This window comes from Euleptes europaea, chromosome 8 (assembly GCF_029931775.1).
Source record: "Euleptes europaea isolate rEulEur1 chromosome 8, rEulEur1.hap1, whole genome shotgun sequence".
Lineage (NCBI taxonomy): Eukaryota > Metazoa > Chordata > Lepidosauria > Squamata > Sphaerodactylidae > Euleptes > Euleptes europaea.
The window spans coordinates 75,409,486-75,423,988 of NC_079319.1; the positions used below are offsets into that span (position 1 = coordinate 75,409,486).

The 14,503-nt window shown below is 43.0% G+C and overlaps 1 protein-coding gene across 3 annotated transcripts in view; it reads left to right on the plus strand.

The window, feature by feature from the left end:
• The window catches only part of DSP (desmoplakin), a 55,405-nt gene that overhangs the window by 18,228 nt on the left and 22,674 nt on the right, over positions 1–14,503 (plus strand). For all 3 annotated transcript variants that reach the window (XM_056854404.1, XM_056854405.1, XM_056854406.1), the window contains exons 4-13: positions 621–792; positions 3,764–3,892; positions 4,739–4,789; positions 6,151–6,312; positions 7,233–7,337; positions 8,153–8,248; positions 8,836–8,961; positions 10,302–10,454; positions 11,112–11,266; positions 13,905–14,031. In XM_056854404.1, coding sequence (XP_056710382.1) covers positions 621–792; positions 3,764–3,892; positions 4,739–4,789; positions 6,151–6,312; positions 7,233–7,337; positions 8,153–8,248; positions 8,836–8,961; positions 10,302–10,454; positions 11,112–11,266; positions 13,905–14,031 — 1,276 coding nt within the window. The remainder of the gene's footprint in view (positions 1–620; positions 793–3,763; positions 3,893–4,738; positions 4,790–6,150; positions 6,313–7,232; positions 7,338–8,152; positions 8,249–8,835; positions 8,962–10,301; positions 10,455–11,111; positions 11,267–13,904; positions 14,032–14,503) is intronic.

Below are 14,503 nucleotides of genomic sequence, written 5' to 3' on the forward strand. Positions count from 1 at the left end.
ATTGTTGAAGAGAGAATATTAAATCATCTCAGGGATTTTCTTTCTGTGGACAAATATTTTGCTTCAGATAAGGTCACAGACCCTTTCCAGGGGCAGCAAGATATAAAGGTGGCATTCCCCCACCCCCTCTCCAAAGTGTTGTGTGTTTGACAAGGCTGTATGCCTCAGATTCATCATGAATTCAGTCTGCAGTAAAAATTAATTTTCTCCTTCCATTCATATAATTTTAAACATCAGGTCTGTGAATTAAACGCTCATATTTATTATATACTTATTTCCTCGGCAGCATCCTAGAAAATGACAGCAGGCAATATTTCTAGAGTAGTACACTGCCTCCTCTGGGAAATTTTCCCTTTATATCTGACTTCTGTTTTTCCCCCTCTGAATATTGAAATCAAATAATTTTATTGCATTGAATGAAAGTCAAAGCAATTTTCTGAATATTATGGAACAAGCTTACAGAACAGGGCAATAATGGAATAATGTATTCCCTGGTTTTCACTTTCAGCATTTGCTTGGCTGGGATGACTTGGAATTTGAACACCTATTTACTCTTTCTCTAAAATTCTTGCCAAATAGCCATTGATGTTCTTAACTGTCATCAATATGGTTCCTTTTAGGCTGCTTCAGCTTCAAGAGCAAATGCGTGCCCTCTACAAAGCGATTAGCGTGCCCCGCGTCCGTAGGGCCAGCTCCAAAGGTGGCGGCTATAGCTCCCAAAGTGCATCAGGATGGGATGAATACACCAGGCGCGTCACCACTGACTGTCTGAACTGGATGAGGCAGCAGAAGGTAAATCTCTCTGAATATGAACACGAGGTTTCAAAACCCCAAAGGTGGTGTTAAATTTTGTAGTTGGTAGTACTTTTAGAAACCATTTAAATATATTTGCGTCTTTCCCCACAACTCAGCCAATCCTCATGCTTGCTGACTTAAAGAGGGGGACTTCTAACATCAAAAGAAAGAAAAGGCAGAGAATAGAGATGACAAATTACAACAGCAGACAATTCCATTCTTTGGGCCTATTTCTAGTTTCTGTTCTGTTTTTCTGATGGCATAAATTTGGAAATCTAGTCTGTTCAAAAGAGCTTGGGTTTGGGGTGGATTTACATAACCATTTTTTACAGCGAGTTGTTACCTTTCATTTTCCTGTTTTTGCTTTTTTCTTATGATTGCATCTAAGATATTGTAAAATTTCAATGAATTCCTTGTGATTGTATTTCTGTTTTACACATGAAGGTACCACTGAAGAATAACTAGGATTTTTCACCTAATAGTGACAACTCCCTCTAAAATTTGATTATGCAAATGTGCTGTAATACTGTTAACATTGCAACAGGTAAAAGAACATTTGCTCTATAACCCAATCAACATACACATGCAAAGGAAACTTGGGATGAGGACACAGAGGAGCTAACGCATTCCCTAGTAATCTTATTTGTCTCTTTAGGGACAATAACAAGGTCAGTCTTCAAGTAAAGTTGGGAATCCATGCCTGGTCCCACCCCATGTAATTTAGTTAACATGAAAGCCTCCAAAAGATCCCCCCCCCCCTTGAGGACACTTTTCCAGTTTTTCCAGTGGAAAAATTGTGAAATTTCAGGGGACATTGGGGAAGAAAAACCTCCTATAATATTTTTTTTTTTTGAACCAGTGAATTTTTTTCTAAGATAAGATGTTTCTCACACGTAGATTGTTTTAGGTAAAAATCATCAGCATTAGATAATGATACAGAATTTAAAGTCTTGGAATAGTGACAGGGACAGGCTAAATGAGTTTTGTATCATTACATTTTTATTGCTGTGATTTTGTTTGTGGAGTGGCTGTCCCAGCAACAACATATTTCCTCCAGATGTTCTGCAAGGGAGTGTGTGCCCTAACTATGATAGCAGTGGTCTAGAAAATCCTGTGGGTTTTGCGCTTTGTCAGAGTCTAGCTTTGGACAGATTCCTTCCTGTGTAAATATGATAAGCATTGTTCCAAGAATGCAACATCATATATATAGGGGGCCAGGAGGACTGGCAGTCCATACTGCATCTTCGCAGGAGCTATGGGGAAGCCAAGAGCCCTTTCAAGCTCCATTACCTAGCCAGCCATAAACGGATCTCTTTGGTGCTTTCAACCTTATCTTATCTTGACCTTCTTTAGTTTTGCATTCCATTTTATTTTGTATTCCATTGACATATTCACTATAGCGTAGAAAGTCCAAGTGTTTCCTTTGCAATGTGAAACTTGGGAAGTCCCTCCTGCTAGAGTCTGGTTTCTTGCCAGTATTTTGTTTTACTTTCTTAACAGTTCTGCAGATAATAAAACCACAGGCCTGGATCAGGTTTCTCTAGTATACAGTGGGGCTGGGGGGCTGGGCTGGGCCCACCCTTTGTTTGTACATACACAAATGTTGATTAATGTTCTGTTTTGTTGCTGCTTTTGCCATTTGAAATCATGGCAGCTGAAAGGAGGAAGGTCAAAGTCCTGTGTAACTTTTAGATGGCTCACAGCCTAAAATGGCTTCGCTTGTTGGAGCCATTCCAGCTTCGCTCAAGCACAGGTGTGGCTTGTAGCAGCATTATTGCTGTCCTGAGTCATACGGATTTTCTGAAAGCGTGCGACTTGATTTGGAAAAAAGAAAAGCGCTCTCATCAATCAATCTCATCAAGCTTGGGAATCAGCTACTGGATTTACTGGATGGTCATGAGCAAGAAATTATTGCCCAGCCTTAGTTCCTCATCCATAAAATGGACATGTTGAAGGAAAAGGAATGGGGTGAAGATTGTAATGCAGTTCGCGCAGTAAAAAGGCTATAGAAATTAGCAACAGCGAATCAGTCTGTGTTTATCTTTGCCATCACTACCCCATTCTAAAAAAATGTATATGTCCATTTATAAAATGAGATACCAGGCCCTTGAAATCAAGTTACTGTAAATATTCTTACTTTGCTACTGACACAGTTTGAAAGCCTTTCTGTCATAGAAGGAACAGTGATGGGAGCTGTAGGAAAGCAGGCCGTGGCCCTCACTTTCCCAGAGTGATTGATTGCTCCACTACTATGGAGAAAAGGGGCTGCACAGAAGTGGATTTGTCCCTGCAACAGGAGCTTAGTACCTGGCTCCTCTCAAATTCAGAAGAGCCTGGGTGCGATCCGTCAGAGCTGCTTGGAAGGCTTGCTGCACCTGCCTGCTCTGCCGTTGCACCTTGAGTAGCTTTGCCTGGTGAAATTCAGAGCTGTCCTTGGCCCCTCTAGGGAGAAAAGACAGAAGTTGGAGACGTTTTTGGTGTAGTGGTTTAGAGCGGTGGTTTGAACTGGTGGACTCAGATCTGGAGAACCGGGTTTTGATTTCCCACTCCTCCACATGAGCGGCAGAGGCTAATCTGGTGAACTGAATTTGTTTCCCCACTCCTACACACGAAGCCAGCTGGGTGACCTTGGGCAAGTTACAGGTCTGTTAGAGCTCTCTCAGCCCCACCTACCTCACAGGGTATCTGTTGTGTGGAGGGGAAGATGATTGTAAGCCGGTTTGAGTCTCCCTTAAGTGGTAGAGAAAGTCAGCATATAAAATCCAACTCTTCTTCTTCTTCCACCACTCCTGTGTTTTGTACCTGTTTACTGTGAAACTTGAACATAGAGATGCTCTTACTTAAGGGATGGAAATCTGGTGGAAAACAGTTCTTGAATGTGTCCCTCGCCTGTTTTTCTTTGCATATATGTGCCTTATGAATGACCTGTAGATAACAAGGTTTGTTCTTTTTTTCTATTTGCCATCAGGCTGACATGGAGCTAGTAAAATGGGGGTTTGAGGCAGCAACTATAGAACAACAAATTGCCGAGCACAGGAGATTTCACAACTCCGTTGGAGACTACCGCTGGCACTTGGACAAAGTCAAAACTGATCTGGTAAGTTATTTGAAAACCACACCCTGCTTAAACTGTTCTCTGCTGCCTGTTGGTGTCACTGCTAGTGAAACGTCTGAAGTCCTTCGCTAAGAGAAAAGCTCTGTTTCAGCAAGACACATAACACCCTTGCTTTGATCATTTTTTGCATTAAGTTAGAGTATTGGTAGCAGGACCCTCCTTCCTGCTTTTCTCTCCTCCAAGATCCCCAGCCTTACTGAGCCTGCATTCACTTTGGAAACACTTGAGAGATTGCTGTGCACCTCCACAAAATGGCTGCTACTGGGGATTGTTTCTTTGCTTTGGGGAGGAGGCTTTCCTCGGTCTCAGTTTTCAAAGAAAGGGGAACATTTGCTCTCTGCACAGCCATGCAGGTAGAAGTTTCTAAGCCCATAGATATAAGGAAGTCGTGCCTGTGGCCAAGCGGAGGGCAGTTGGCTGTGCTTTCTTGGATCAGGATTCTTTGCTAGATGGTGAGATGGTACAGAGTGAGATATGGCCCCTTGTTTTTTTTCTGTTCCACGCACGACCCTTGGGATTTTTCTCCAAGGAGCAAGCAGGTGCCAAGAAATACATTGGTGGGCAACACGTTGGAAATTGCTGTTCTTCTCCTTTGGTTACCAGCGTTCTCTCCTTGCTGTGATCATTGGACCCTGCCTTTCTGCCACCAGTCACAATTTGCTGTAACCCGAATAGGCTCTCCTAAAACAACGTTGCCCCAAATTGTCCTTTATTTTTTGGTTCTACAAAAGCTCCTTGTGTAAATCTCATAAGTTCTAGGTCTCCTGTCTTGACTTCCTTGGTCCAGTTTACCAGTCCACCTGAGTTATTCCTTTCCCTCCCCCACAGCGTGAGAAGTCTGCTGTTCATCAGCTGGAAGAGGAGTACGAATATCTTCTGGTAAGACAAAATGTACTCTTAGTTTCTGTAGTATGTGTGTTTTCCACTTAGCAGCAGAATGTTTGCCATCAGCCTTGGAGTCCAGGACTCATATAGATTCCAGTAACAGGGTGATTGATGAGTGCTTTACATTTGCTCTGCACACTTTATTCATAATATGTGAAGCTGAGTTTTGTGTAGGGTTTGGTGTTCAGCTTTGGTTGCCAGACTGAGTTCAGGATAGAGCTCTGGTGCTGTTGATGGTTGAGTAGAGGGGAAAAATTTTTGGCAGATGAAATTCTTCTTTCCATCATCCCCCAACAGCGGGGGAAACAACACTTCTGGAAGCCACCCCCCCCCTGTGCTTAACCACACCCCTCTTCATCCCAACTACACCTTGTCTGGGGAGGGGCTGTGGCTCAGTGGTAGAGCATCTGCGTGGCATGCAGAAAGTCCCAGGTTCAATCCCTGGCATCTCCAGTTAAAGGAACTAGGCAAGTAGGTGATGTGAAAGACCTCCGCCTGGGACCCTGGAGAGCTGCTGCCGGTCTGGTACTGACTTTAATGGACCAAGGGTCTGATTCAGTATAAGTCAGCTTCATGTATGTGTCTCCTCATAACCTGGTTTGACCACATTTAGCCTGCTACACTGCTCACACCTCTTCATCCCTTATTTCAGTTCATGCCCAACCATCAAACTTTAGCTTGTAAGCTCCTTGGGCAGACACCTGCCTTTTTTTGGGGGGGCTACTCCTTTAAACCAGCAGCCCTAGTAGCCCAGACTAGCTCGAACTTGTCAGAGCTCGAACGCTAAGCAGGGTATGTCTTGGGTGGGAGAACACCAAAAAGGACTGAGGTTGCTATTCAGAGGAAGGTAACGACAAACCACCTCTGCTCCTTTCTTGCCTTGAAAACCCCCTGAGGTGGAATTGCACAGATTCACCCTGAGTCATACCTTTACTGCTTTAAAAGATCATGACTTTGGTCCAGTACATGACTGTTCACAATCTTGTTTTTTTTTTTAAAGCGCTCCTCCTCCCCCAAGATTATAGTTCTTAGGTGTGTCTGGAAACTTTTTGGCAATGCTTGCTGAAATATGACAAGGGCTAGCCAAACCAGAATAAATTATGCAAAGCAAACAGTTTTGCTTGATTTCTATAACTTAGAGATGATGCAACGTGTGTGTCCTCTCTCTCTGTCTTTCAGTGTACAGTTTGTGTTGTAATAATGTGGCCAGAACACATGACTTGCTGAAGCCGGTTGATACCTGGATACATTTTGATCCCTCCATGCCACATTTGCTTCCGATTGTGCCACTGTTTGTTTGTGCCATGTTTTCATCTTTAAAAGCTGCATTACTTCCGTTGCTCTTGTTTTTGTAGAGATTCTCCTTTGAAAGAATGGATCAGTTGCGCCAGCTGCAGAACATCATCCAAGCAACTAGCAGGGAAATCATGTGGATCAATGATTGTGAGGAGGAGGAACTCCTCTATGACTGGAGCGATCGGAACACCGACATTGCCCGGAAACAGGAGGCCTTTTCTGTGAGTTACCCTAAAAACAAAAGAACCCAAAGCTGTGGATTACATGACCATAAAACGTTATTTGTTGCAAACTACTTTTTATTTTTTAAATATTGAAGCTATATAGCTGCTAAAGATATTTAGTTAGATCATTTCCAAACTGCCTTTTGAGCAAGCATGGTCCACAAGGTGTGCTTATGTCACCCCAAACTGTTAAGAAATCAGCACAATAAAACGTGGAACACTTAAGAAGAGAGAACTTTTTAACATTTATTTAACAGTCTCCCTGAAACAATTTTGGGGTAACCTTATTGGTTTTCAAGGCAAAGAGATGTTTTTTGTGTTGCAGAAAAGCTGCAAGAGAGAAAAACCTCTACCAATGACATTGTGTGCATTGAAATCAGTGTGTGTAGAGGAGGATCACATGCAAGCGCGCTGGCCTTGCCCCTGCTCCATGCATACTTGCTGACTTGTGAGCACAGAGTCTACATGCGCAGGAAGGGTGTGCAAATAGGCTGTGTCCGTATGATTGGGCACATTTGAAAAAGCCGTCTTCTCAGTCATGGCTTCCATGGAATGATGTGTGTGGAATGCTAACATGTGAAGGTTTTGTGTTTCTCATCTCTGCAGATCTTATTTGGAAAGGGGAGATATGTGTTGCATCTCATCTTTGCGACAACAAACATTTGTCAGTGGGAGACACATTCATATCCCCCCTTTGGGATAAGACTCAAAGGCATGCAGAGGGGCAAGTCAAAGGTTCTCTCTCTCCCTCTCCCCCTCCCCCTGTTATTAACTCTCAAGGTAAAAAATACAGGTAGACATAAAAATCTTATGATGCTGTGTCCTGATTTTATATTGATCTCACTGTACTCGGGTGATAGATACAGCATTGAGGCCAATGATTTAAATTGTGTGTAATGCTGGGTTTTCGTTTGCAGAAACGCATGAGCCAACTGGAAGTCAAGGAAAAGGAACTCAACAAGCTAAAGCAAGAATGTGACCAACTGGTGCTCAGCCAGCATCCTGCTTCAGACAAAATTGAGGTGCGTCTTAGGCTTCAAGTGTTCTGGTTTGCAGACAGTGTCTCCACTGCGAGGGAAGTTCTGCTGATAACAAGCTTCCGCATTGCCCGTATCTAAGACGGTGCACACGGGGATCATGGTGCTACTTATAAAAGCCCCTGGGGCCCCTTTTGAAGCTATTCATTGGTCACTAATCATGTGGGTGACAAAGCCCTATTTTTAGTGGTGGGCTACATTGAATTTGGGGTGCTGGACCAGGTCCTAACCTCAGTGGCCTACCAACATAAGAAGAGCCCAGCTGGATCAGAGCAGTGGTTCATCTAGTCCAGCATCCTGTCTCACACAGTGGCCAACCAGTTATTCTGGAGAGCCAACAACAGGGCATAGAAGTCAAGGCCTTCCCCTAATGTTGCCTGCTAACACTTGGTTTCAGAGGTTTACTGCTTCTGAATGTGAAGTTTCCCTTTACTCATCATGGCTGGTAGCCATTGATGGGCCTATCCCCCATGAATCTGTCTAACCCCCTTTAAAGCTATTTGTGCTGTTGGCCATCACTACATCCACCAGCAGATAACTCCACAATTTAGCCAGTCATTGAGTAAAGAAGTATTTCCTTTCGTCTGTCCTGAATCTATTGCCCATCAACTTCATTGGGTGCCCCCCAAACTCAACTACCACTTCCTTTGCTTGGAGGGATGGTGAAGGACAGGTCAGAGTGAGTTGCAATAGTACGATTTAGCCTTTTGCCTGCATGCTCTATTCTTGATGTAATTCAAACTGAGTTGTCAATCCTAAGGATGAATTGTGATATACATGTTTTTAAAAACATTTTGTAGGCCTACATGGATACACTGCAGACTCAGTGGAGCTGGATTCTCCAGATCACCAAGTGTATTGATGTCCATCTCAAGGAGAATGCAGCATACTTTCAGGTGTGTTTTGGTGAACAGTGGCAATGCACATTGCATCCCAACTTAATTCATTGTTAGTTGTTGATCTGTATAACTGAAAAAAGACATAGTTGCATGTGTGCAAGATCTCATTTTCCTGCCAATTTTTAAGTAAAGATTATAGATGGTGTGTTTTGTTTAAAGTAAGGAACGCCTGCTAAATAAAACATCTAGAGTTAGACTCAGGTCTTCTAGATTTTCTTTTGTTTGGTTCCTTTTACTCATTCTTCATAAATTGATGCTCAAAAGTGAGTTGTATTCATAGGGGAAGGTGATGTGTTTTATATTAATCTGTATTGGTCCAATGTAAATTGTACTGGCTCAGTAGAGGTTGTCTTTGCACTCTACAAATCCATTCTAAGATTTTGTGCTGTGAGTAATGATGGTAATGTTAGATCCACCTGCCTGCTAAGCGAGGAGTCTTTTGTTCATTGAAGGGCTCCTTCCAGTCCTAGAAGCTGAAGGGCATGTTTGGATCCAACCCAGCATCGTCATTGCTCTAAAAAAAATACATACTGCAATTTAAACCAGTTACGTAATTGAGGTCCCTTTTTTCCATTTATGTATAGTTTTTTGAGGAAGCCCAATCTACTGAGAACTACTTGAAAAATTTACAGGATATTATCAGAAAGAAGTACATCTGCGATAAAAACATGTCCTTGCAAGTTCTTCTGGAGCAGATCAAAGAGTTAGAGGTATGACTGACACTGTGTTTGAAATTCCATCAGCTTTGTGGGATTGAGTTGATTCATATGAGTTATTCTATCTCTCATTACTCAATACCTTGTGTATGAATGGGTGAACTATTTTCATTGAACTATTTTCATTGAAAGGTGTCATGTTTGAAGAAAGATCACGTGACACTGTAAGCTTGTGGTGATTGTTTCATGCATGTTGTCCACCACTTCATAGTACAGTCCACTTTTTTTAAAAATATATATATATATATATTTTATTGCTTTGGAGGTCATTTTACATCTCCATACCTTTATAATTACAATTTACACTTTCCTTCTTCCAATACAAATTTCCCCCTTTCCCCCCCTTTCCCTCCCCCCACGGACCAATCCATAATATCATTGGTTTTTGTAGGTTATCCGGGCTGTGTAACCGTGGTCTTGGTATTTTTACACAGCCCGGATAACCTACAAGAACCAATGAACTCTGACCGTGAAAGCCTTCGACAATACCATAATATCATATTTTCATATTTTCAGCCATGAGCTTAGCCTTTTTAGTTTTACTAAAGTCTCTTCGTTGGCTTCTCCTCTTTTCACCCAATTAATGTATGGGTTCCACTTAGTCTTCAGTTCCATTTCTTCTGTTTCTCCCATCGTCTGTTGTTTTAAGTATCCCAATACATCTGTTTGCACATATTCGAACGCATAATTATTCCACCTGTCCATAGTCCACTTTGTTTTATCTTTCCATCCAAAAGCTATAACTGCGTGAGCCGCTAATATAATCGCTTTAAACATCTCTTGTTCACTCTTTTCTACCTTCTCACACCCCATTATTCCCATAAACATTGTCTACAATTACTTGAAGTCTAATCTTAAACAATTATCTAATTTTACTAAGTATTTTGTTCCAAAATTCCATTACCCTTGGGCACTCCCACCACAAATGTGAGAACCACCCCTCTTTTGCGTTACAATGCCAACAATTCAGTCCCATTCCTTTGATCATATGTGCTATTTGGGCCGGTGTTCTGTACCACTTCAGCATTCTTTCCAACTCTTTATATCTATCCATCTTCAACATTTTAATACCCTTCATCATTTTATTCACCATTTGTGTTGATATTGTGGTTTCTTTTGCCCATTTTGCCTAGTACAGTCCTCTTGAACATTAATTCGTACAAGGAACGTTGGGAAGATGAGAGCTGTTAGATGACATGGGGAAATATAGAGGGGGTGGGGGGAACTGTAACTTTCCAGCTTTGCTGCAGCATACTAATATGACAAAACTACTGTTGCTTATAGTCTTTCTTGTTCAAATAAAGTTACAAAACGAATGTTATCTGTCTTTCTAGAATGAGCGAGAGAAGATTCTGGAATACAAGAGGCAGGTTCAAAATTTAGTGAATAAGTCTAAGAAGATAGTGCAGCTGAAGCCGAGGAACCCCGACTACAAGAGTAACAAACCCATCATTCTCAAGGCCCTGTGTGACTACAAACAAGATCTGGTAAGAGTTCACATAGTGGTTGGTCGGTGCGCATGAGGAGCTCTGTGGAATGGGAGTGCTAGATGAGAGTTCTTTAAAGCCCCTGCTTCATGTCTGGGTTGCAGCAGTCCCTTGGGGGAAAGGGTTGGTAGAGCTTTGTGTCTAAGCTTCCCATATAGTTTGCTAGCCATTGATTGTACATATTAAGATTTCTAGATCACCCTATTGACTAGGCTGCCACATGCCACATGTGAGAAACCTACGTTTACAATATTCAGCAAAAATCAGCTTAAAATAGGTGATTTCCCCTGTACGGCTAGTACCTCCTCCATTTATAAATAAATAAATAAATATGGTTTAACTGTAGCTGTTAAGACCCTGTCTAAATAAAGAGGCACTCTGATGCTTCCAAGACTAGATCCAACACTATATTCAAAACTGTTAAGTGGCACAGCCCTTTCAGGATTGTAGCACTTCAGAATCACATGGTTTTATGAAGGATTCTGGTGTAGTCGTCTTCCTGAGATGCTATTCTTCTGTGTGCAATGAGGTGTCAGTGTTTTCCATAGAGGTATTAAAGCACTGTTACTTCATTCCATCCTGTTTTTTACAATATTGATTGTGTTCTAGCTTGCATGTGCCTGCATAGTACAATATTCTTTCCTGCTTTCCATGCAGAAAACAATGAGGAAAGGCGACGAATGCATCTTAAAAGATAACAGCGAGCGCAGCAAATGGCACGTGACCGGACCGGGAGGAGTGGATATGCTGGTGCCATCCGTCAGTCTCATCATCCCTCCCCCTAACCCCTTAGCTGTGGATCTGGCAACCAAGTGAGTTTGCAACGAGGCCCTAAAGCTGCCTTTCTTGAAGTGCAGGGCAGGTCTAGAGAACAGGAGTTTCTTGGGGACTCCAGCTCCCCAGTTGTAGCTGCCCGTCTTAATTTGGTCCAAAACAAAAGTGCCCTTGCAAACTGTGTGTTTTTCTGTTTGGGTGGGACATCCTGCAAGTACGTTTTCAGAATCCCCCTCTCACCAAACTCCTAAGATCTAGAAATTTGCTTCTTTTCTAAGTGAACATTGGAATTTTTTTTAATTGCCCCAATTAACCACAGGAAACCTTAATCACTTGGAGTTATCAGGCAACTAGGTATTTATCAGGATTTTTTGTCTGTTTGCTGTTAAGATAGTTTCCCAAACTTTGGATAGCTGGGGGTAGCCTGGATCCACACCACAGTAACATTAAAACTAAACAACTGTAATGCACTGTACATTGATCTCCTCTCAAAATCAACTTGAAAACTCTAACTGGTCCAGAATGCCGCTGCTTGACTATTGATGGGGACCTACATGGAGCATGCATGTTACTCCCATTCTGCAGACTCTCCACTGGCTGTCCATCTATTACCAGGCTCAATTTAAGTTATTGGCTATCACAAAGCCCTTCATGGCACTAGCTCCCCTTGTTTGCGGGACCGCCTCTCTCCCTGTGCTCTGCCACGACAACTTCGCTCAAGTCAGCAGGGGCTTCTGCAGGGGCTAGCCTGCAAATGGGCAAAACCAACGAGGAGGCCAGGAAAGCTCCCACTCTCCTGGCCTTCTGCAAGCTGTGCAAAACTGAGCTATACAAGAGGCCTTTTCTGCGCAGGTGATAGGGTTGCACTGCCCAAAATGGTTTTACAAACTTGCATGGATAAATTTATTCATTAGACTTATAACCCGCTCTCCCTCAAGCCGGCTGAGGGCGGGTAACATCATTAAAAAAATACAACAATATACAATATAAATATACAGTAAAATCCATAATAAAACCATCAATAAACTTCTAAAAACCTAACATGGTGGCGCACAAGTCTAAAAGCTTTAGGGGACCGTACAGGTGGCAACCCGTTGCTATCTATTGTTCCCACTAAGGGGGAAAGGGGGGAGGCCTGTGATTAAGGACTGTGATCTATACTGCTATGTTTAGCTTATTGTAAGTAGGATCTGCACTGCTTGATGTGTCATGTGAATACTTACGTTGTGCTTCAGTTCTTTCTATTGTTTCCAGACTTCTAAAATCTGAGTGCACTGGTTACTGTATGACCCATTTTGTTGATTAGAACTCACTATGTGTAATCTGCCTTGAGTCCCTGTGAGAAAAGCGGACTATAAATAACGTAAATAAAATAAATAGAGGGCTAATGGACACAAACTTGCTGTCCCATCTGTGCATGCAGGAAGTGTTTGTGCACAAGCTCCTTCCCTGTGATTTGGAACGCAGCCTTTTTTGAACATTCCTGATCACAAGCAGGGAGGGAGACCGTGCTCATGTCCCACCTGTATATGATCATGTGTCAGTGGGGTGTGTGGCTAGAGCACTAGTTCTTGCTTCCTTTCTACGTGTGTTGGTTTTAATGCATGGAGTGATAGGGGAGGGGCTGTGGCTCAGTGGTAAAGCGTCTGCTTGGCATGCGGAAGGTCCCAGATTCAATCCCCAGCATCTCCAGTAAAAGGGACCAGGCAAGTAGGTGACGTGAAAGATCTCTGCCTGAGACCCTGGAGAGCCACTGCCGGTCTGAGTAGACAATACTGACTTTGATGGCCCAAGGGTCTGATTCAGTAAAAGGCAGCTTCATGTGTTCATGTGATATAGACAGAGAGCCCTGTGGGGAATGCGTGTAATATTTTGGCTTAAGTTTTCCAAGGCACATTTCAGCCTTTCTCGCTAATGAGTGCCACACACTGTTCTGGAATTGATGTCTTAGGGGCAAACTATTACTTATGAATGTACCATACTGGGAAAAAAGTAGCCCAGAGTTAATTCTCTTTGGAATATTTGGGTTTTCCTATTTCTTCTGGATTACAGAAGTCTAAAAGGAAAGTTAGTCCCCTGTGCAAGCATTAGGTCATTCCTAACCCATGGGGTGATGTCATATCCTGACGTTTACTAGGCAGACTGTGTTTATGGGGTGGCTTGCCATGGCCTTCCCCAGCCATCTACACTTTACCCCCAGCAAGCTGGGTACTCATTTTACTGACCTCGGAAGGACGGAAGGCTGAGTTAACCTTGAGCCAGATACCTGAAACCAACCTCCATCAGGATCGAACTCAGGTAATGAGCAGAGCTTTTGACTGCAGTACTGCAGCTTACCACTCTGTGCCACGGGGCTCTCTTACAGTAGTCTGTGTGTGTAAAGTGCCGTCAAGTCGCAGCTGACTTATGGCGACCCCTTTTGGGGGGGTTTTCAAGGCAAGAGACTAACAGAGGTGGTTTGCCAGTGCCTTCCTCTGCACAGCAACCCTGGTATTCCTTGGTGGTCTCCCATCCAAATACTAACCAGGACCGACCCTGCTTAGCTTCTGAGATCTGAGGAGATCAGGCTAGCCTGGGCCATCCAGGTCAGGGCTACAGTAGTCTACTCAACAGATTTTATTGAGGAGGAAATATACATGCTTTTTTTAACACGAAAAATCATTCATTGCTCCTTAGGATTGAGCAGTACTATGATGCCATTATGGCTCTCTGGAATCAGCTATACATCAACATGAAAAGCCTGGTGTCCTGGCATTACTGCATGATTGACATCGAAAAAATCAAGGCCATGACTATTGCTAAGGTGAGCACTGTCTCGACTTCTATTGTTAGAATAAGAGGGGACAGGTGTTTCCTACTTCTCCATCAGTTTGCAAACCTGCCGTTGTCGGCTACCTTTCTGGGCGAGGTTCCTGAGCCTTTAATGACTTCTTGTCATCACTGCATTGCAGGTACGGGGAGCCACACCTGAGTTCTGAAAGGAACTGGAGGCCTGTCTGGCAGAATCTGGCCTCCCTGCTGTGCCAGCCAGTCTCCCTCATTTGGCTCCTTAACTGCATTCATAAAATCACACGCTTGAACTGTATTACAAATATCCTGGGCTAGTTACCACCCCTGGTTCCATATGACACAGTCCTAATTCCATTTCGAATACTCTATTCATCCATAGGCATGCAGTGAAAATTTGGGGAAAGCTCTCCCTTAATCACTGGATCATGACCACGAAAAAATAATACAGGAATTCAGCGGCACCCTAAAGCCCATCAGAATGTATT